Raw genomic sequence first — 19,851 nt, forward strand, 5'->3', positions numbered from 1 at the left:
CAGCTCCTCGCCGCGCTTCTGGCGGTGGCCACGAGAGGGCGCCATCGCGTAGACTTGAGCAATTATTCGTCTTGACTCGAACCTTTGTCGACCACGTGAAGGTTTGCTCTTGCCAAGGTGACAACTTACAAGTCTTGATGAATGAATTTTGATTTATATTTTTTGTGAGTAGAGGAAGTAATTTGCTTGATGTGCTGAATCGGCACAAAACAATGAGCGCATGTGAGACGTCTCAAAGTTTCCTAGAGTGACTTTGGTGTTTGTGGTCCGCTGGGTGGGCAAACCGGCCCCCTTAACCCCCCTCCCCCTTTTAAATAGGGCGCGGAGGGGAGGCTCGGCCCACTTGGAGGAAAATTCGACGACGCCCGCCGAGTTGCGACCAGAAGCTCGGAACACCTCCGAGAAGCGCACGAGTTCCCCTTCCTCCTCCTCCCCCCTCCTTCTTCTTCATCATCATCATTATCATCATCTTCCTCCTCTTCTCGGTGGGTGAAAAGTTGGAGAGCGAACTTCAGGTTGGTGACAAATCTGATCCGTTAGTCATTGATGACGTTTTCCCATATGTCTGCATGTGATGACGTCTGCTAATTCCACGTCCGCCGCCGACTTTTCCTTTTTCTTCTTTTCTTCATGCTGCTCTTCGTCTCTCGCGCAGGGCAAAGTTGTGTCAGCGCTTGTCGAAAAGTTGCCCTCTTCAAATATTTCATTTGACGTCCGCGCGCAGGTACACAGAATTTCTCTTCTGCCCTCCCTTGCTTCCTTCCTTCCTTGCTCTTTTTATTTCTTCTCCTCCCGTTTTCTTCTTGCTTCCCCAGTTTATTCTTCATCCACCCAGGCACAATGCTCTTTTTGGGGGATTTGGGAAGATGAGAAAATAATGCCTAAAGATATTTTCATATGATCAAATAAGATGCTGGATTTTGGACGGTCCTGTCGCACTCCTGTTTTCCATACCGCCCTTCTCTCGTTTCCTACACCTTCTCTTTCTCCTTCCTGCAATTACCTCCTTAGTCCCGTTCTTTCCTCATCCCTCCTCCTTCTCCTTCCAGCCCTCCTCTTCCTCCGTCCTCCTCATTTTCTCCTTCTTTCTTTTTTCTCAAAGCGCCTCCTCGTTTCTCCTCTTTTCTCGCCCGTTTTGTTCTCGTTCCTCGTTCCCGCCTCCTCATCTTTCCTTTCCTATACCTCCTTGTGCTCCTCTTTCCCCTTCTCCCCCTTTGCACTCTTGCGGCAGCATCTCCTGCGTTCTCACATGTCGCCCTGGTCTTCCTCCTCCTCCTCACATGTCGCGGTGGTCGTCATCATCTCGGCGGTGGCGGTGGCGGCGGTGCTGTTGGCAGCCGTCGTCCGAGCTGTGGTGAGCCACAGGAAGCCAAAATGAAGAGTGGGCTGCCTCTGGTGGCCGCGGCGCTGCTGGCGCTGGTGCTCGCCTCTTCGGCCCAGGACCAAGGTAAGACCTCCCCCTCCTCCTCTTGCCCCCCCTTGACCTTTCACCTCTGTGTCTCTTGGCGTTGTTGTGAACTAAAGAAAGCGATCATTCAAGTGAGTTGGTGTGAGAATGTGTGTGATTGAAATGTTGTTTTTTTTACTGATGTTTTCTCATCTTAAGTTTGCTGATCTTTAAAAAAAACACATGCTGTTCATATTCCAAATGTCATCTGCTAAAAATGTTGAAGTGATGCTCTGTTTGTATTTGATGCTGCTCATCGTTTATGAATCTGATGCTTCATATTTTTTATCGTACAAGACAAGTTGCAACCGACAGATAGAAAAACTGTCTGCCCTCTTCCAGTGTGCAATTCTCCACGTGGCCACCGAGAGGCGCACTGGTGCAGAGTCTCTGTGGAGCCTGTGCAAAAATAAAACGAAGAAAAAAAAAACAGCGGGGGGAAAAAAAAAGTGGCCCTCAGGCGACCAGCCAATTTTCCTGCCGGGTGATTTCTCCTCATGGAACGCGAAGACTAAATATGACTTCGACTCATCTTTTTCCACAAGTTGAACACCGACGGGGGGAACAAAAATCAGTCTGCTTATTTTCTCCCAAAGTGTCCTTCGGGAGAGAATGAGCAGGAAAAAGAAAAAGCGCCTGTTCTGTCTGACCTCCCGCGGCCTCGACTAATAAACTCCATCCGTGCGCGATACACTCGACAATACTGCTGCGCTTCATCAACTTTTTTTCCACCAAATGCCACCCGAATATTATTTCTCCCCCCAAGTGTGAGCAGAATGAAGAAACATGAAGTAGCATAGTAGGCCTAAGTGTTCATCCTCGCGATGGTGTGACGGAATAGCTTGAAAGAGACAATAAACAGCCTGCGGACAAGCGGCGTGCGTCTTCTGGACAATTTTGCTTTTTTTATCCCGGGAAGCAGAAGCAACGATGGTCAGGTTGGTGCTTCCTCCGCATCGTCACGTGCCGTCGTGTCACCTTCCCGGTCAAGTCCGCATCTCCGTCCGGACTTCACGACAATATTTTGCTGGGATATTCTTCATCTGCTGCGGTTGGCGGTGGACAAAAAAAAAAAAAAAAAGCGAAAACGTAATGGAATTTGCTCTAGAACAGTTTTTTTTTTAGACTTTTACTCTCAAAAAGCTAAGACTTGACTGTCTTTTTATCGTGTATTTGTCTACTAGCATGTTGCTAACGCTAAGTGTGGAATGTTGCATTTGTGAAGTTTCATTAGCCGCTAGATAGTTTATTTGCTAACTCACATTCTAGAGTCCTAATTGTCGTCATTTTAGGAGAGATTTAAAAAGTGTTAACAAAAACAAAGTAGCTAGCTAGCGTGTGTACGTTCCACGCCAACCTGAAGAATATCCCCTTAAAATATTCCACAAAGAACACGGGGTCTTTGTGTACATGAGCCTTTTTGTCTCCCAAGTTGTAGCCTGCAACTTGTCATGTACACGTGTCGTGTTGTCATCACATACATTTGTGTTGTGTGTTTGCTCACCAAAAGACACTTTGACCCCCCTCACCAAGAACAGTTCTGCTCCTTGTCGTAGCGGTCGTGGCAGAAGGCGTCCGGACGGACGCGGACCAACGTGCCAGTTGGTCAATTCAACTCCAAAAGTGTTGGATTGATGTCCGTTCTGAAAACATGAAAACATCTTGTAACCATTTTCATGTGTGACGGCAAAGAAAAGCCTCAACGTCTCATCACGCAGCAGGGGTGTCCAAACGAGACAGTCACACAAATACAAAACCGGGACTAAGACCGGAACTAAACGGGCAAATTGAGGGAGGTGCCGCGGACCGCTTGATTGCGAACAGCGGTCCGCTCATGGCCCTCGTGCCGTATGTTGGACACCCCTGCTTTAGCCCAAATTGCTCATCTTGATGTTGGCCTTTCTTTGCTCTAGCCGCCTGTCACCTCCCGGAATGCCGACTAACAACACAAAAGTACACAAACGCGCGCGTGTGCCGTCCTCAACACGTTTTTGTTTTGCTCTTTTTGTGCACAGTGGAGCCGCCGTCCGATTTGACCTTTCACATCGCCGACGAGCGGACGGTGCAGATGTCGTGGACAAGGCCGCGCTCGCACCTTGACGGCTACAGGATACACGTGACTACTGACTCAGGTGGGCCGTCCCGTCCTGTCCTGTCCCGTCCTCGCCCCGTCCCGTCCCGCCTTCACCGCGCGCCGCACTAATGAGCGAGCGGGACGCACCCTGCAATTAGGCCGCCACGCACACACAAGCAAAGCATTATTCCACACGCCTCCAGGGAAAAGCAATTCCACTGCCCAACCCTTTCTCTTTTTTTTCTTTTTTTTTTTTTTTTATAACCACAACGCCTTTTGGCCTCAAGCGACACATCAAAGTCACCTTAAATCATTTTCATTTGACAGCATTCAAACATCTCACAGCTGGAATTATCATTGGGATCACAGCAAAGGCAAAATGACCTTTGTTTCATTTTAATTTAACATTACACGCTTCAGTCGTCTAAATTTAAACTGCCAATTGGAGCTAAAAAAAAATCATTACAAACAATATGTTCATTTTGTCATTAAGAACAGAATGTCAAGAATCTAAATTGACCGCCTTCAAAACTTTCGAGGTTAAACCTAATATTATTGTCAATAAAGACATTTGTGACATTTTTTTTTTTTTTTTTTAGGAGAACTCGTACGAGAATTTGCACTGGCACCGTCGGCCACGTCCACAACCATCTCGGAGCTCAGTCAAGACGTGGACTATGAAGTCAGTATCTACGCCTACGCCGGAGCGCAAGAGAGTCTTCCCGCCTCGGGACAGATCACCAGTGAGTTGGCCCAAACATCTCGTCCTGCTTTTTCCACCACATCGTCACGTCAACTTGTCTCATCTGCCAACTCTTGCAATCCAACCTCGCAGTCGAGTCCGGAGGAGGACCTTCGAGAAGACCGGACGCAGATACCGCAAGTAAGTTGCTGAAAGTTGGTAGCCGCAAAGGTTCCTCAGGCGGTTCCTCAAGTGTGCTTGTTTTCTCTGCAGAATGTCCCGTGAGCGCGGTGGCGGACGTGGCCGTCCTGCTGGCCGGGTCCTGGGCCTCGGACCCGGCCGCCTTCAAAAACGCACGCGGGCTGGCGGCAGCCGTGGCCGGCGCCTTCCAGATCGGCCCGGACAAGACCCGAGTGGCCGTGCTCCAGTACGGCGGCGCCGGGCCCGCCGGTTTCTCGCTGGACCGACACATGAGCCGACCTGCCCTCTTGCGAGCCATCGGGGCGCTGGACATCCGCGACGGCCACGCCAGGACAGGTGCGGATTAGAAACAAAAACTTTCTTTAAAAATCGGTAATGCGATGGGGGCGGAGCAACGACATTGTTGGATCTTGGTGGTGTGCCTAATGTAGTGTCCAGTCAGTGCATGGAGTTCCCTTTCCATTTATGAGCTGTCTTGAAAGGAGAAGAAGTAGGTCAGCAATATGTTCCGCATCTGCTTTTGCACTTGGGCATACACAGACACGCACACACACACACACAGACACACACACACACACACTTATTGGCACAGCCTTCGTTTTGACTAATGAGTAAATCGAAAGCAGCGAGTCAATGGGAGAAAAGAAATATGTCGCAAGTTCCTTCGCCACCTCAAGTTGAATCGTTTTCCCAGTCGTTGGCAGCGACTCATCAACAAAGTGTTTCACACCAAAAAGCAGAGAAAATGAAAAAAAAAAAACAAGCTCTGTTTGTAAAAAGAACTTGATGTGATTTCTTTATTTGATGTTTGCTGTCTTCAGGCGCCGCGCTGGACTACCTGCTGAGCAACACCTTGAGCGAGGCGGCGGGCTCCCGCACGGCCTTCCCCAAAGTGGCACTGATCCTCACCGACGGCGGCGACTGGGACGACTCGGCCCAACGTTCGGCCAGCCGTCTGAAGAGCGAGGGCGTGGAGGTCTTTGTCGTGGGTACGCCGCCGCCGCCGTGGGCCACCTTCTCTCCTCTCCACTTCTTTCCTCTCCTTCCCGATGGCGCAATCGCGCTCGGATTCCTTGGGCATTACCGCGGCGTAGCTGGAATGCGAGCGGCGTCAAACTTTCCGCGGGTTGAGCGGACGCGGATACACAAAGGGCTGTGTCGCCGGGGCGACCGACGGGAGATCAACACTCGGCTCATCTTCAGCTGGAAGAGATAAAACAACAGGGCTACCCTCACCACTCAACACACACACGTGAAAACAATCAGGAACGCTTTCGCACCTCGTTTAGCTTAATTGCGGGAGCCCGCTTTCACGTTCGCACCTTTTCCAGGGCTGCCGAGCAAGTCTTTTGCTGAAAATCTTCATTCGAGCGTTCAAGTGTTCCAACATTTGCGTTGAAATTGTAACTGGCAGGCTTCCAGCGGTCCGACGAGGCGCAAATGAGGGCGCTGGCGTCCGCTCCCTACTGGAGTCACGTCTTCAACGTGGCCGCCTCGGTGGACATCCGCGATATTCGGGAGGACCTCGTCAGTCAGGTGTGCGCCGGCGTGGAAGAGCAGCTCAGTTCCCTCGTCAGCGGGGAAGAAGGTCAGTGTTGAAATTTGAAGTCCGCCCTCGGAGGGCTAAAGTTTGCAAAGCGCCCGTGACGATGGCGTCCGTGCTTCCCCGCCAGCTGTGGAGCCCGCCTCCAATCTTCACGTGGAGGAGGTGTCGTCCAAGACCATCAAGCTGCGCTGGAGCGCCTCTAGCGATGACGTTTCGGGCTACAAGTTGCAGATGATCCCCCTGACGGCGGGAGCCAAGCGCCACGAGCTGTACGTGGGCCGTACGCAAACCTCGGTGGCGGCCCGAGACCTCACCCCGGACACGGAGTACCAGATCAACTTGTTTGCACTCAAAGGCCTGACGCCTAGCCAGCCCGCCGTCCTGATGCAGAGGACGCAGCCCGTCAAAGTGTCTGTGGGTGAGTCCCCGTCTTGACTTACAAGCGTAGTCACGGGACACATTCTACTCATAAGTCAAGGCAGCGGCGATCACGAGAGCTGCCTTTGTGGCGTTTGCTTTTATTTCACGTGAGTCCCTTTGTTCCGGCGCCGGTCAGAGTGTTCCTTGGGCGTGGACGTGCAAGCCGACGTGGTTCTCCTGGTGGACGGGTCCTACAGTATCGGCCTGGCCAACTTCGCCAAAGTGCGAGCCTTCCTGGAGGTTCTGGTCAACACCTTTGATATTGGGCCCAACAAGGTCCAGATCAGCTTGGTCCAGTACAGCCGCGACCCGCACACCGAGTTTCTGCTCAACACTCACTCGGACCTGAGCGGCGTTCTGAAGGCGGTGCGCTCCTTCCCGTACCGCGGCGGCTCCACCAACACGGGCAAAGCCATGACCTACGTGAGGGAGAAGATCTTCCAGCTGTCCAAGGGCGCCCGGCACAACGTTCCCCGCGTCACCATCCTCATCACGGACGGCAAGTCCTCGGACGCCTTCCAGCAGCCCGCCACCAACCTGAGGGACGCCGACGTGGAGATCTTCGCCGTGGGCGTGAAGGACGCCGTGCGCTCGGAGCTGGAGGCCATCGCCAACGACCCGGCCGAGACGCACGTGTACACCGTGGAGGACTTTGACGCCTTCCAGAGGATCTCCAAGGAGCTGACCCAGTCCATCTGCCTGAGGATCGAGCAGGAGCTTCGCAACATCCAGCAAAAACGTGAGCCATCTTACCTTCTTCCTTGTGGCACGACGCGGTACTGCACCTTGAGTTTAAAATGGCCGATGTAGCGGTGGAATGCTGTAGCGTGTCTGCTGACTGCACACATCACATCCATCTGGACACTCGGTTGACTTGTTCCATGTTTTCACTGCGCTGAGTGATTTTGTGCATGTTTTTCTTTTTTTTTTTTACGATTGTCAGCCCGTTCGCACTCCCTGAAAACGAAACCCGAATGTATCCCCGCACACACACACGTCGCTCTTAACGTTTTGCCCACATGTTGACCCGCCGGCGTGCGGAAAGGTCACGCGAGGGTCAAGCGGCGCTCGCGGCCGCCTCGAGCCGTCTAGGGTGCACGTCAGGGCAATAAACAACGCAGCGAGACGAGCATTCCTTCCGGGCCGCCATCTGCTCGTCAAGTTCCGACAAGCAGCGTCTGCGCTTTTGAAAGGGAAAGACAAAGTGCAGCGCTTTTCTTTTCTGCTCTGCCAGGAGCCACGGTGACTCACATTCCTCCAGTGACGTCATTTTTGGATATTGTGTCAAGTGGGACTTGACAGAATTTTTGCGGGACGGGCCCCCGATGTAAATCTGGCATGTGCGACATGTGTCTGTCAACACGGATCGCGTGTAGATCCACCACATCTGTCTTCGGGACACTTTCCTCTTTTCATCTGTTGTTCTTTTCAGTCGTGTTTATGTGCATAGCAACGGACTTCTGTGCGACGATGTCCACGAGGGAAGCCGGAAAAAAACAAAACCTTGAGCTGCTCCATGGCCGCGTTTGCGAGCCTGCTGCAGGCAGCTACAAGACTTTTGGCTTCTTGTGAGGCTGACACTTGAGCTCCTTCTAAAAGTTAATCTCCATTTGCTACTTCATGGCAAGATGCAGATAATGGATGCCGCGCCCTCCCAAAAATGTTCAGACTTGCGAAAAAGATCATCTTACTTCAAATTAAATGCAACAACAGATCATTTGTTTTGGAGAAAAAAAAATGGAGTAGAAGCAGGAAGATCATCTGCATTCTGCTCTTCAGGTCTGGTCCAGCCCAGAGACCTGTACTTCTCCGAAGTGACTCCCAGAAGCTTCCGGACCTCGTGGCGGATGGACGCCAACGACGCCGAGTCCTTCCTGCTCCAGTTTCGACCCGCCGACATCCCCGACAGCCATTTGGTGTCCATGTCCGTCCCCGGGGACACGCTGACCGCCGTCCTGCCTTACCTCACCCCGGTCACCCGCTACCAAGTCAACGTTTCGGCTCAGTACGACCGAGGCGACAGTTTGCCCCTCGTCGGCTACGAGACCACCTTAGAGGGTTCGTCGATTAGCTGCGTTGCTTCTGAAGCCTCGAGCGTTCCTTTGAATTCATGAAAACCTTCTTCTTCACTCCGACAGAACAAAGCACGGTTCGTAACGCCAGAGTGTCCCAGGAGACCACGGACAGCTTCCGCGTGTCCTGGCAGCCGGCGCGAGGAGCCGTGCAGCGCTACCGCGTGACCTTCCGACCCCTGGGCGAGGAAGGTCCCGAGCAAGAAGCCTTCACGGTCGGCGACGAGCCCACCCTCGTGCTGAGGGGGCTTCGACCCGGGACCCCCTACCAGCTCGGCGTCAACGCCGAGTACGCGTCCGGCCTCGGACCGGCGCTGCAGACGCGAGGAACCACCAAAGAAGGTGAGATGACGCAATTGGAGAAGTTGGCGGGAATCCGTTGTCACCTGAGCAGCTCTCAGCTAACGCAGACCAGCCCGGACGCCTCCGCTGCTGTTAGCGCCGTTGCTAACGTTACTTGTGTCTGTTGTGTGTACACAATAAGATGACACGCACACACGCACAGCCCAGCTCTGTTAGCTCACTTGCTCGATTTAGCATTTTTGCTGCTGATTCAGGCTTTCTATTTCTTGTGGAGTTATGTCACTGGTTCTGGTTTTGGGTTGACCTCTGGCTCTGTAATTCATTCATTCATTCATTCAAACGCAATCGCCGGTAGCTCCTTGCACGCTTCGACTGACGTTGACGGATGGCGGCTTTTTTTCTTTTTTTTTTTCTTTTTTTTCCCCCCCTCGGCGTCTGGGCCACCCGCACGAAAATCATCCCGGGCTGCTCGGGGTTCTTGAATCGACCGATGGAGATGGAACAAGTGTCCCGGCCAAGTTTACACAACCCAGGAGGCCAGCAGACTTTCCACTGCGGGCGGTTTTCACTCCCTTTGCTGCCACCGTAATGCGCCACACAAAAACTAAAGCTTTGCTAAATGAGGATTCTTATGTCAGGGTCACGATCCTAAATCAGGATTATGATGTCCTACCGTTTGGACTAAACCCCAAGCGCTGACCGTGCCAAGTGAAAACCTGATTCGGATGTCACTTGACCAAAATGTATCGGTGCCTTGACATAGGAGACGAATTTGTTCCATGGGAACGCTCGTAAGGGAAAATCATTTCTCCCCGTTGAAAGAAAGAGAAAAGCCGTCCAACTTTTGCAGCCACCGCAAAAATGTTGCAATCTGTAATCTTAGACTTTCTACCAACATATAGTAATTCAATGCACATTGTGCTAGTCATTCTTGCGTGCACGCCTTGGCCACTAAGGGGCGGTATAATGGACAATTTAGTCCGAAATGAACCTCCACTGTTAACATTTAAAGTTTATCTCGCAACTTAATTTCTCCTCAGGGAGCCAAATGAGGTTTAGTGTGCTTCACCGTGTTCACCGCTTGAGTTTGTGAGGAATAGCAAGTGAGTAGTTAGTGAGCAGTTAGCGGGCACTTTACAGCCTTTTCACATCCAACACTTGAGCAACATGACCGTTGGTGTCGATTGGTGATTTATTTCTTTTTTTTTTTGCCCAACTTGCATTCCCGCTTTAAAAGAAAAAAAAGAAGAAAACATCTGATCTGATTTAGCGTCTGAATGTTCCCCAGCTACTGGCTAACTATGCTTAGCGGCTAATGGACTGTTTGGATTTTTGCTGCTTTGACTCAGTCGGAGCCAAAAACCACACGCATTAACCAAAACAGCCACAGTTTTTTTTTTTTTCTTAATCGTCTTTGTTGTCTGGGAATCAGCGTTTTGTGTGGGACCAAACAAATGATGTGCAAATAAGGTCAACAAAATTCACCCGACTGTAGCGAACAAAGAAAGAAATGAAAACATTGACTCTAGCGAAACGCGTATATACCAAGACATAGTCGACTTCCATTTCACAGTTTGGCGCCACACACAAGTTTTTTCGTGCTTGCGGCATGTATGTTGAATGTTTCAAAGTGGGGTTGAGGCCGCAAATGGAAATTCACTTCCCATTTTGAAACAGATTCCAAATGGTTTTTTTTAACACCAACAAAAAAGGAGAGCAGAGCCTTTGGTCTTAATAGCATTTAAAGATGTCTCGAATTAGACGCTGGAAAAAGGCCGACGGCGGCGGCCGGGCCCGGCGGTGCATATCATTCCACGTGCGCCACTTGAAGCTGATAAAAAATGGCAGGAGTGATGGCGAAGGCCCAGCGGCGGCGTCTGCTTGTCAAAATAAAAGCCCGCCACCTGATTGAAGACGTGAAAGTCAGCATCTTTTCGTTCTTTCTGGATTTACGATTCACGGGAAGAAAGTTCATCTCTCTCCTGGGCCAGCCAGACATCTTTCATGTGTTATTTGCACGCTTTGCGCCTTGTCCCATTTTCTGGCCTCCTCGCTGTCACGCCGTTTGAACGGCACCCAACGTGCGCTTCCATTGGCACTTTGGGACGACAAATCATTTCACGAGCGACGATAATAAGCGTCTGCCATCTTTCCGCCGATGCCGTGGGAACGCCAGCCTGGCTTTGCTGTAATAAATTTCAACTTGCTGTGAGGTCAACTCAGGTTTCTCAACAAAAAGTGGAGGAAACAAGATTTTTGAATTTTTTTTTCAACTTATCACAATTATTATCATGAACTGACCTGGACTTCCCGTTTACAGAGGCGGCCCCTCCTCAAAACTTGCTGACCCGAGATGTGAGCGAGAGCAGCTTCCGGGCGCGTTGGACGGCCGCTCCCGGCAACGTCCGCACGTACCGCGTGAAGTGGCAGTCGGCGTACTCAAGCGAGTCCGGCGAGAAAACGGTCCCGGGAGAGCAAACGGAAACGCTGTTGGACGGCCTGAGCCCCGAGACGCTCTACCAGGTGTCGGTGGTCGCCGTTTACGACCACAAGGACAGCGAGCCGCTCGTCGGACACGAAACCACCGACGGTACAGAAAACAAATCTAATTTTGGATACACTTCAATTGAAATAAACGTTTTGCGCCCCCCTTTTTGACCCGCAGTGTCGGCAGAGGCACGGCGACTGCGCGCCAGCGAAGAGACCGAGCGTAGCATGAAAGTGACGTGGGCGCCGGCGCCCGGCAAAGTTCAGCACTACCGGCTGAAATACATTCCCGTCGCCGGCGGGCGAGAGGTGGTCCTCAAGGTCCCGGCGGGGGTCACCTCCACCGTTCTGAAGAGGCTGCAACCGCTCACCGCCTACCAAATCACCGTCCATCCCGTCTACAAACGCGGGGAAGGAAAAGCAAGGCAAGGCGTAGGAAGCACACGTACGTTGCTCCAGAACCGCCCTCCCAAATCTCTTTTGGAAATGAGAAAGCTTCAGTAGCATGTCACTCCTCACCGACCACTGAAAGATCTTGACGAGGGGCTGGGTCTTGAATTCCTTCTTGTGTTTCAGTGTCGCCTTACAAAGCTCCGAGGAACCTCCAGACCTCAGAGCCCACCAAGACCAGCTTCAGGGTGTCGTGGGATCCGGCCCCCGGGGAGGTGCGGGGCTACAAGGTCACCTTCCACCCCGCGGGGGAGGATATCGACCTGAACGAGATGCTGGTGGGCCCTTTTGACAACACGGTGGTCCTGGAGGAGCTCAGGTGAGCGCCACGTAGCATTAGCATACAGACCAGCGAGTCTGGGTCGTTTTGAGAAGGGCCTGCTAAAGTACATCATCCAGGGCGCCAGTTGAAAGCCGTGACAACCGCTGTCGACACCTTGGCAACCAGTCCAAAACTCCACGGCAACCGCTTTCCAAAAACAGAGCAGGCACTCCAGCCAGCATAACGACCACTTTAAACACGGTGCCGAGCGCTTCAAACGACTCGGAATCCACATTAAACAGTCAAGCCACTCTCCTCGACATCATCACCATCAAGTCTCAAAGTTGATCCTCGATTGTACCGACCGTCTTAGGGAGGAGCCGTGAAGTTAAAAATGATGTCAGAGTTTAGAAGGAAAGTCCAAAGAGTGTCCAAACGCTATCTGGCAAATTACAGAGCAAAGCAACGAAGAGCAAATGTTTGGATAAAAGTCTTTTTGGCTTAAGAATGTGACGGGAATCCCTTTCTGGTGTCTTTGGTGTCAGGGCCGGAACCAAATATTCCGTGGCCGTCTTTGGCATGTTTGACGGAGGGGAGAGTTTGCCTCTGGCGGGCGAGGAGAAGACCACGCTCTCCGACGCTCCCGAGCCGCCTCCGTTGAGTCCCTCAGGTAAAGATGCCCCTCCCGCTCCCACTCGCACCATTCAAAACGAGGAGCTGCGGAAAGTAACTAATTAACGCAGCGTCGAGTTTCCTCCCAGCGGCACGTACTGGCCTTGACTTCTCTCCCGGATCGGCGCCAGAAGGTTGAACTTGGCGCTGTCGGAGTCGGTTAGCATCACGCAGACGCGCACATGATCGTCATTACGGCTAATTACTGAGAGCTGTTTGGCTTACCTCGCCGATTTCCACCCCCCCGTCAGCGGAAACGTCGGCGCAAATGACGTTTGGAAAGCGTTGCTCGGATGCGTGACCCCGCCGCCGCCGCACATGTTACATATTTGGACCGTGCCGAATGTCGGCTAGTCCCGAGGGTCGGAAAATGCGGGCCGTCGTCGGGCCCCGAGGACGCGTTTGACCTCTGCCGCGAAATTGAAAGCAGACGCGGGGCCGGCCTGCTACCGAGTCGACCCGGGAATTTTCCCATGGGAACAGACGGCACCCCCGATGATCTCGGTGGCGGCGCCGCCAAACTTGTTTTCATCACGTCGTCGCTACGGTGACGGAATAAAACGCCAATAAGGGAAACCGCCGTGGTTAGCGCCACGTCACTGTTTGCTTGTGCTGCCTTCTAACTTGTCTTCACTTGCGCCTTCCAGATGTTAAAAGGCTGGCCAGGCGGCCGCCCGCCATTTCTCAGGTCAACAGGTTCCCCGCAGCGACCGCATGGCGGAAAAATGAAAAAGATCAGTCGGCGTGGATCAGCGAAACCCGACGCTGGATGTGGAAAAAAAAGCAACCTTGTCGGGCGTGTGAATGATGACGTGTATTTCATAAAGTGCTTCTTGTCTGGTGTCTGCTGTGTTTTTATTTTTCGCTTCTGGTTTTCCCCCCTTGTGGTCACACACGCAAAGGTCCGGTAGCGCTTTGAGGAGCGTCCGGCCGGCTTTGCTCAGCTCTGTCTTTTGTCGCAGACGCGCAGTGCAAGACCTCCGCCAAGGCCGACATCGTGCTGCTGGTGGACGGCTCCTGGAGCATCGGGCGGATCAACTTCAAAACCATTCGCAACTTCATCAGCCGCATGGTCGGCGTCTTTGACATCGGCCCGGATAAAATCCAGATCGGCAAGTCTCCGATACGTGAAAATTGGGAATATGGCGCGGTGCTCACCGATTGGCTGTTTTTCCGGGCGCAGGTTTGGCTCAGTACAGCGGCGACCCCAAGACGGAGTGGCACCTGAACGCTCACGCCACCAGAGCCTCGCTGCTGGACGCCGTCAACAACCTCCCCTACAAAGGAGGCAACACCATGACAGGTGAGTGACCCGGCCTCGGTTCCGGGTCGGAGTCCCGGCCTCCTCCGGTGGCTAACCTGTTGCCGTGGCGACGCAGGGATGGCGCTGAGCTACATCCTGCAGAACAATTTTAAAGCCAACGTCGGCATGCGAGAAGATTCGCGCAAGATCGGCATCCTCATCACCGACGGAAAGTCTCAGGACGAAATCGTCACCAACTCGCAGAACCTACGAGACAGCGGCATCGAGCTCTACGCCATCGGTCAGTTGCTTGCCATGTTTGGGTTTTTTTTGGGTGAAAAAGCCAGCACCAAGCAAGCGTGTCCTTGCAGGCGTGAAGAACGCGGACGAGAACGAGTTGCGCTCCATCGCCTCCGACCCGGACGAAATTCACATGTACAACGTCAACGACTTCAAGTTCCTGCTGGACATCGTGGACGACCTCACCGCCAACCTGTGCAACAGCGTCAAAGGTTCAGGTTAGGACAACAAGCACGTTTGAGTCCAAATCAAAGGTTCTGAAAAAGTTTTATATGCAGCAGCTGTGACCCGGTCGTCCTTCTGGGCCGCTCTCAGAATGAGTCACTCAGATTTACACCCTCTCCTAATTAACAGCACAGGTGGAAACTTCACAAAGTTTGCCTCTTGTGGAATTTGCAACATCACATTTTCCCTCCCCAATTTACTGCGGCTTTTAAAGGCACCCGAGGGGCCTTCACTCGCCACGCCGTCAATTCACTTGATCACTTTTGGCTTCGACTTGTCAGGCAACTCGGGGTGAATCCGTCAATTGGCAACTAATAGATGATCCGATCAATCGACAACTTTTTGTGCATCGATTCACCGGTTGGAAGTTAAACAAGATCTCGAAACCATCAGTCCATCGCTTTTGATTAATTATTGCGCCTGAGAAATCTTGGATAGAACCTGAAAAGAAACATCTTGAGTAGGAAAGTTTTTGTAGTGTGTTTCTCCCCCCCCCCCCCCCCCCCCCCCACCGACAACAACGCCACCTATTTGTCCAATCGTGTCTGCGCCACGTCCAGCTGTAAAAGCAGAATCCACTTCTCGGAGTGGAACATTCCACCGAGCCAGCGTAAATCACTTTTAAGAGCAACTATATCAAAAGAAAGTGATTTACAGCGCCCGGGCGGCCCAACAGGCGGCGGCGGCACTGCTGCTGTCAGATTTGTGGATGTCCGGGTGCGTCGCGTTGACGCCGCTTGTTGTCGTCCCCCCCTCCGCAGACGAAACGCCGGAGGCGCCCTCCGACCTGACCACCTCCGAGGTCACCCACCGCTCCTTCCGCGCCTCCTGGAGCGCGCCGCAAACGCCCGTCGAGATGTTCCGGCTCGTCTACGCGCTGGACAACGGAGCACAATCCCGCGAGGTGCGCACACGCCACAAAACATTTTTTATTCTTATGATCACAAAGTTAGCATGTAGCCTAGCTAGCACGCAGATTTTTTTTTTTTTAGAATTTTTCAAAAATGACTCCCTATCCGGCCCGACATTTTCATCGGCCAAAAGATTGCGAAAGGAGCGACGTTTCCGCTCGACTTGTTGACGTGTGTTTACGTTGAGCCGCCAAGCACCAAAACTTTTTGTGAACTTCTTATCTTGTCCCGGAATTTACAAGCGTTTTTATTTCTAAGCGGCGGAATTCTGAGACATGCGTGCAATTTGAGGCAGGCTCCATGTGAACACGTTTCAGCCGTCATAAACGCCAGCAATAAAAGCTCTCATCCTTAGGTCATAGTTGAAATCGTTTTTCTTCTTTTTTTTCTTTTGGCTTTTAGCGGCTCCATGTAGCAAGCCAGCATGACTCCATCCTTTGAAAATTTGACTTTTAAAGTCGCTGCATGTAACATGCGAGGCGGCCCCTTTGGAGATGCCTGTCCAAACACACACACGCACAAGCACACACTCAACTTTATCTTTAAAGACCGTTTTATAACATATTTTGTCGCAGCAGGTGTTGCTGGACGGCTCGACGACATCGACGGTGTTAGACGGTCTGAGCCCGCTGACGCCGTACGTGCTGAGCGTCTACTCGCTGGTCGGAGAGCGCAGCAGCGAGCCGCTGGTGGGCCGAGAGACCACCCGTAAGCGCTCGCCCTCCTCCGGACTTTTCCTGACGTGAAAGTTGAGCGCCGGAGCTTTAACGAGCAGCTCGCTCTCCGCTGCTCTTGACCCGACGCTCTTCCTGCTCTTAGCGCATAAAGCTAGCGTCTGATCTGTGGGCGACTGTCACGTAAAGCCCCCGCCCGTCACGCCACGCCGACGGCCAACTTAAAAGCTGACTTTCATGTAAAGATGCCTGGATTGCTTTTACGGCCTTTTTTTTTTTTTTTTCTCCTGGCTCCAACGCAGCAAACCTTTTCTGGTTGCATTTTTTTTTCTCCACATACATCCACGCTAAAGTAAAAATCCATGCTAGCTCTTCAGTTTTTTTATCGAAATGTGGTTTCAGTGCCGCTGCCGGCCGTCACGTCCATCAAAGTCTACGACGAGACCATGAGCGCCATGAGGGTGCGCTGGAAGCCGGTGGGCGGAGCCAGCGGCTACACCGTGCTCTATCGATCCATCAACGGCACCGGGCCTCAGCTGGAAAAGGAGGTAACGCCACGCACGCGCCAAGACACGGCGGAGCTCGAAACCGACGACCCACCGTTTTGCAGGTTCTGGTTCGAGCCGACGTGAGCGACATCCAGTTGGCACAGCTGCTCCCCAACACGGCGTACTCCATCTCCGTCTTGGCTCAACACGGAGAAGACCTCAGCCAGCCGCTGAAGACCAGCGGAGTCACGCGTACGTACTCGCAAATAGACAATGGCACCTTTTGAGCTCCTCTCAGGTAGACTAGCAAAGATGATCAACCGCATCGTTCAGGAAACATTCTTGGGGGTTGTCGAGTGGAAATTTAGACGTAAAAACATAACAAAAAAAGTTGGACGGCTGGTGTTTTTTTTTTTTTTTTTTAAAAGAATGTTCCACATGTTCCAAATTGTGCCACGGAATGTAAACTTGTGAGTGGAATCCCCCACCTCTTCTATGGCTTTGAAAATCAAGTCCAGATGATGTTTGCGCTGTCACCTCAACACCCAAAGCGGGACACTGCCTCGCAAAACGGACTCACGTCATCCCACCGGCAGAAGATTGACATTTTCTTATTTTGTGTCGCCGTCCCCACAGTGCCCTTGCCGCCGTCCGGCGCCCTGAGGATCACCGGCGTGACTCACAGCAGCATGAAGCTCAACTGGGACGCGGCGCCCGGTCTGGTGCGCAAGTACATCGTCACCTACAAGTCCGAGGGCGGCGATACCAAAGAGGTGAGCATCACGCTGGAGAAGCTCTTTATTTTTTTTCTGCTCCCACTATTTTGCCCTCCAGCGCCGCGCTTCCAAATGATCATCGGGGTTCTTACGGGCAGCTGTTGAAGTTATTAGGAAGGAAGGAAGGAGGCGATTGCGTCTGATTAGGTTGTGGAAGAGAAAGGGCGCCGGGGGCCTCTCCTGCCCTCCCGTCTCTTCCATCTCTCTCGCCCCGCTCCTCCCCCGCCCGCCTCCCGTCATCCCGCTGCCACTCTGTCCTCCTCCTCAAAGCGTCTGGGATGAATATTTTCCAGCCGGTCCCGATGGATGACACGAAGCAGCTCCGCTCGCTCGTCTTTACTCTAAATTCCGACCTGGCTGTATAAAAAAAAAAGACTGACGTAGTTCGGTCTGATTTCATGTTTGGCCATGACCGCCTCATTAAATGTCGCCCCAACAGCTGGAAGTCCTCGGCGACGTCACCTTCCTCAACGTGCCGGGGCTCAGCTCCCAGACGGAGTACGACGTGGCCGTGACCCCCGTGTACGACGAGGGTCCAGGGAACCCCATGCTCGGAATGGCAGTCACGGGTCTGTTCTGCAATTTGCATTCCGTGACGGCGTGAGTGAGGAATGTTCTTTTTCCGGCGCTTTAACGATCCCATCTCCTGCTTTCTGTCAACAGACGTGGTTCCCCCCCCCAAGAACCTCAGGTTCTCCAACGTGGATCTGACCTCCTTCAGGGCCACGTGGGAGCACGGAGCGCCCGACGTGGCGCTCTACCGCATCAGCTGGGCTAAGAAAGGACACAGCGACTCAGATTCTGTAAGCTGACATCCCCCCATTGCTTCAAAATGTTTGATATCATGGAGCAGAACACATGTTGACCTCTTTTCCACACAGTCCATCTTGGGCAACGACGAGACGTCACATCTTCTGGAGAACTTGGACCCGGACACCGAGTATACCGTCACCGTGACGGCCATCTACCCGGACGAGTCCGAAAGCGAAGACCTGATGGGAAACCAGCGCACATGTGAGTCCTCACACGACACTTGCGTGACAAAAATCCAGCCCCCGAAGTTCTCAATGACCTTTACAGATGAACCCAAGTTGACCCCTTTTTTTATTTACAAATGGCGTGAGTGTCCCGCTGTAATGAGCTTCTTTTTTCTTTATAGTGTTGAAGGCTGCGGACGGTACGTCAATGAACTACTCTTGACTGTTTTTTTGTTTTTTTCACCTTCACAACTGCATGTGTGTGTCCATCAAGTCAGACACATCTGCTCATTGCTGACATGGAACACAAAATATCGATGTGTCCTATGTTCAATTCATTTCATGTAACATCATTGCACCCCTTCAAACCAGCTGTGACATCATCATCATCATCACTTGCCACCATTCGCGTCATCAATTTGTGATCCATCCTTTGACAGCAAAGCTGTTTTAAGATCACCATCTCACCCTCATCCTCATCATCTTCATCCCCCACCACGCCGCCGTGCTCTGGACCGTGCGCCCGCTTGACTCGCATTTTTCTTTTTGTGGCGGCTGCAGTGCGCCCGGAGCCTCCTCGCAACATGCGCGTCTACAACGCCACCATCAGCACCCTGGCCGTCAAGTGGGACCCGGCCCCCGGACCCGTGCAGAACTACAAGATCGTCTATGCGCCGCTGGCCGGAGGCGAGCCCATCGTGGTAGGACAACGCCGCCGCTGCGTCTAAAACCTGTGGAGAAGAAAAAAAAGAATAATTTCAGAGTCTCATCACGTCAATGTGTTTCTCAGACGCAGGTGGGAGGCAAGAAGACCAGCACGATCCTGCAGAAGCTGACGCCTGACACGCCGTACCGGGTCACCATGACCGCCAACTACGCCACCGGCCCCAGCAGAGACGTTTCGGCCGACGGAAGAACCAGTGAGCAACAAGCGCCTTGGCTTGCGCACGCCGCCCTTGCGATGGTCTCCAACGGAAGCCTTTGGCGTCTTCCGCAGAGCCTCTGGGCGGCGTGAGGAACCTTCAGGTGCTCAACCCCACCATGACCACGCTCAACGTACGCTGGGAGCCGGCCGAGGGTCGCGTCAAGGAGTACAAGGTCATCTACGCTCCAGCTGCCGGAGGCGCCGAGAGCATGGTAGGACTGGTAGGACCACCACCACCGTTCTGTGGGGCGGGGCCAGATCTCCTTCCGACGGGCTCACCGATGAGCTTTGAAACCGGATGGTGACGGTGGATTGCTTTAGGAGCAAGTGTCGGCCGGCACCAGCAGCACCATCCTGAGGGGCCTGCAACCCGACACCCTCTACACCGTCTCCCTCTTGCCCATCTACGCCGAGGGCGAGGGCAAGATCATGTCGGAAAACGGAAAGACACGTAAGCCTTGCCGCTTGCTGGCGGAGTCCAAAACGTAGCGCTTGACTCTGCCGTCTTTGTGACCGTCAGGACCCCTGGGCGGCGTCAAGAACCTGCGGGTGACCAACCCCACCATGACCTCGCTCAACGTCAAGTGGGACCCGGCCGACGGCGCCGTCCGCTTGTACAAAGTCTTCTATGTGCCGGTTGCCGGCGGGCGCGAGGAGATGGTGAGAACGCCGCTCGCCTCGGCAAAGTCTGCCCACAGCTATTTTACGGCATGGCT

At 52.9% G+C, this 19,851-nt stretch overlaps 1 protein-coding gene across 6 annotated transcripts in view; it reads left to right on the forward strand.

Moving 5' to 3' along the window:
• Positions 1-166: 166 nt before the first annotated feature.
• The window catches only part of col12a1b (collagen, type XII, alpha 1b), a 34,340-nt gene continuing 14,655 nt past the window's right edge, over positions 167-19,851 (forward strand). Inside the window, exons 1-35 of one of the 6 annotated variants that reach the window (XM_049757692.2) lie at positions 167-515; positions 656-724; positions 1,338-1,447; positions 3,463-3,579; positions 4,121-4,264; positions 4,357-4,404; positions 4,477-4,740; positions 5,226-5,393; positions 5,819-5,992; positions 6,078-6,368; positions 6,507-7,109; positions 8,150-8,428; positions 8,509-8,784; positions 11,066-11,335; positions 11,411-11,677; positions 11,809-12,001; positions 12,490-12,614; positions 13,579-13,728; positions 13,800-13,919; positions 13,996-14,160; positions 14,231-14,377; positions 15,146-15,288; positions 15,871-16,003; positions 16,372-16,517; positions 16,580-16,709; positions 17,094-17,230; positions 17,673-17,802; positions 17,897-18,036; positions 18,115-18,247; positions 18,393-18,410; positions 18,772-18,911; positions 19,001-19,130; positions 19,208-19,356; positions 19,457-19,586; positions 19,656-19,795. In XM_049757692.2, coding sequence (XP_049613649.1) covers positions 1,375-1,447; positions 3,463-3,579; positions 4,121-4,264; positions 4,357-4,404; positions 4,477-4,740; positions 5,226-5,393; positions 5,819-5,992; positions 6,078-6,368; positions 6,507-7,109; positions 8,150-8,428; positions 8,509-8,784; positions 11,066-11,335; positions 11,411-11,677; positions 11,809-12,001; positions 12,490-12,614; positions 13,579-13,728; positions 13,800-13,919; positions 13,996-14,160; positions 14,231-14,377; positions 15,146-15,288; positions 15,871-16,003; positions 16,372-16,517; positions 16,580-16,709; positions 17,094-17,230; positions 17,673-17,802; positions 17,897-18,036; positions 18,115-18,247; positions 18,393-18,410; positions 18,772-18,911; positions 19,001-19,130; positions 19,208-19,356; positions 19,457-19,586; positions 19,656-19,795 — 5,673 coding nt within the window. In that variant the 5' untranslated portion in view covers positions 167-515; positions 656-724; positions 1,338-1,374. The remainder of the gene's footprint in view (positions 516-655; positions 725-1,337; positions 1,448-3,462; positions 3,580-4,120; positions 4,265-4,356; positions 4,405-4,476; positions 4,741-5,225; positions 5,394-5,818; positions 5,993-6,077; positions 6,369-6,506; positions 7,110-8,149; positions 8,429-8,508; positions 8,785-11,065; positions 11,336-11,410; positions 11,678-11,808; positions 12,002-12,489; positions 12,615-13,578; positions 13,729-13,799; positions 13,920-13,995; positions 14,161-14,230; positions 14,378-15,145; positions 15,289-15,870; positions 16,004-16,371; positions 16,518-16,579; positions 16,710-17,093; positions 17,231-17,672; positions 17,803-17,896; positions 18,037-18,114; positions 18,248-18,392; positions 18,411-18,771; positions 18,912-19,000; positions 19,131-19,207; positions 19,357-19,456; positions 19,587-19,655; positions 19,796-19,851) is intronic. The other 5 variants (XM_049757691.2, XM_049757697.2, XM_049757694.2 and 2 more) reach the window with 5 other exon arrangements.

This window comes from Syngnathus scovelli, chromosome 20, assembly GCF_024217435.2.
Source record: "Syngnathus scovelli strain Florida chromosome 20, RoL_Ssco_1.2, whole genome shotgun sequence".
NCBI lineage: Eukaryota > Metazoa > Chordata > Actinopteri > Syngnathiformes > Syngnathidae > Syngnathus > Syngnathus scovelli.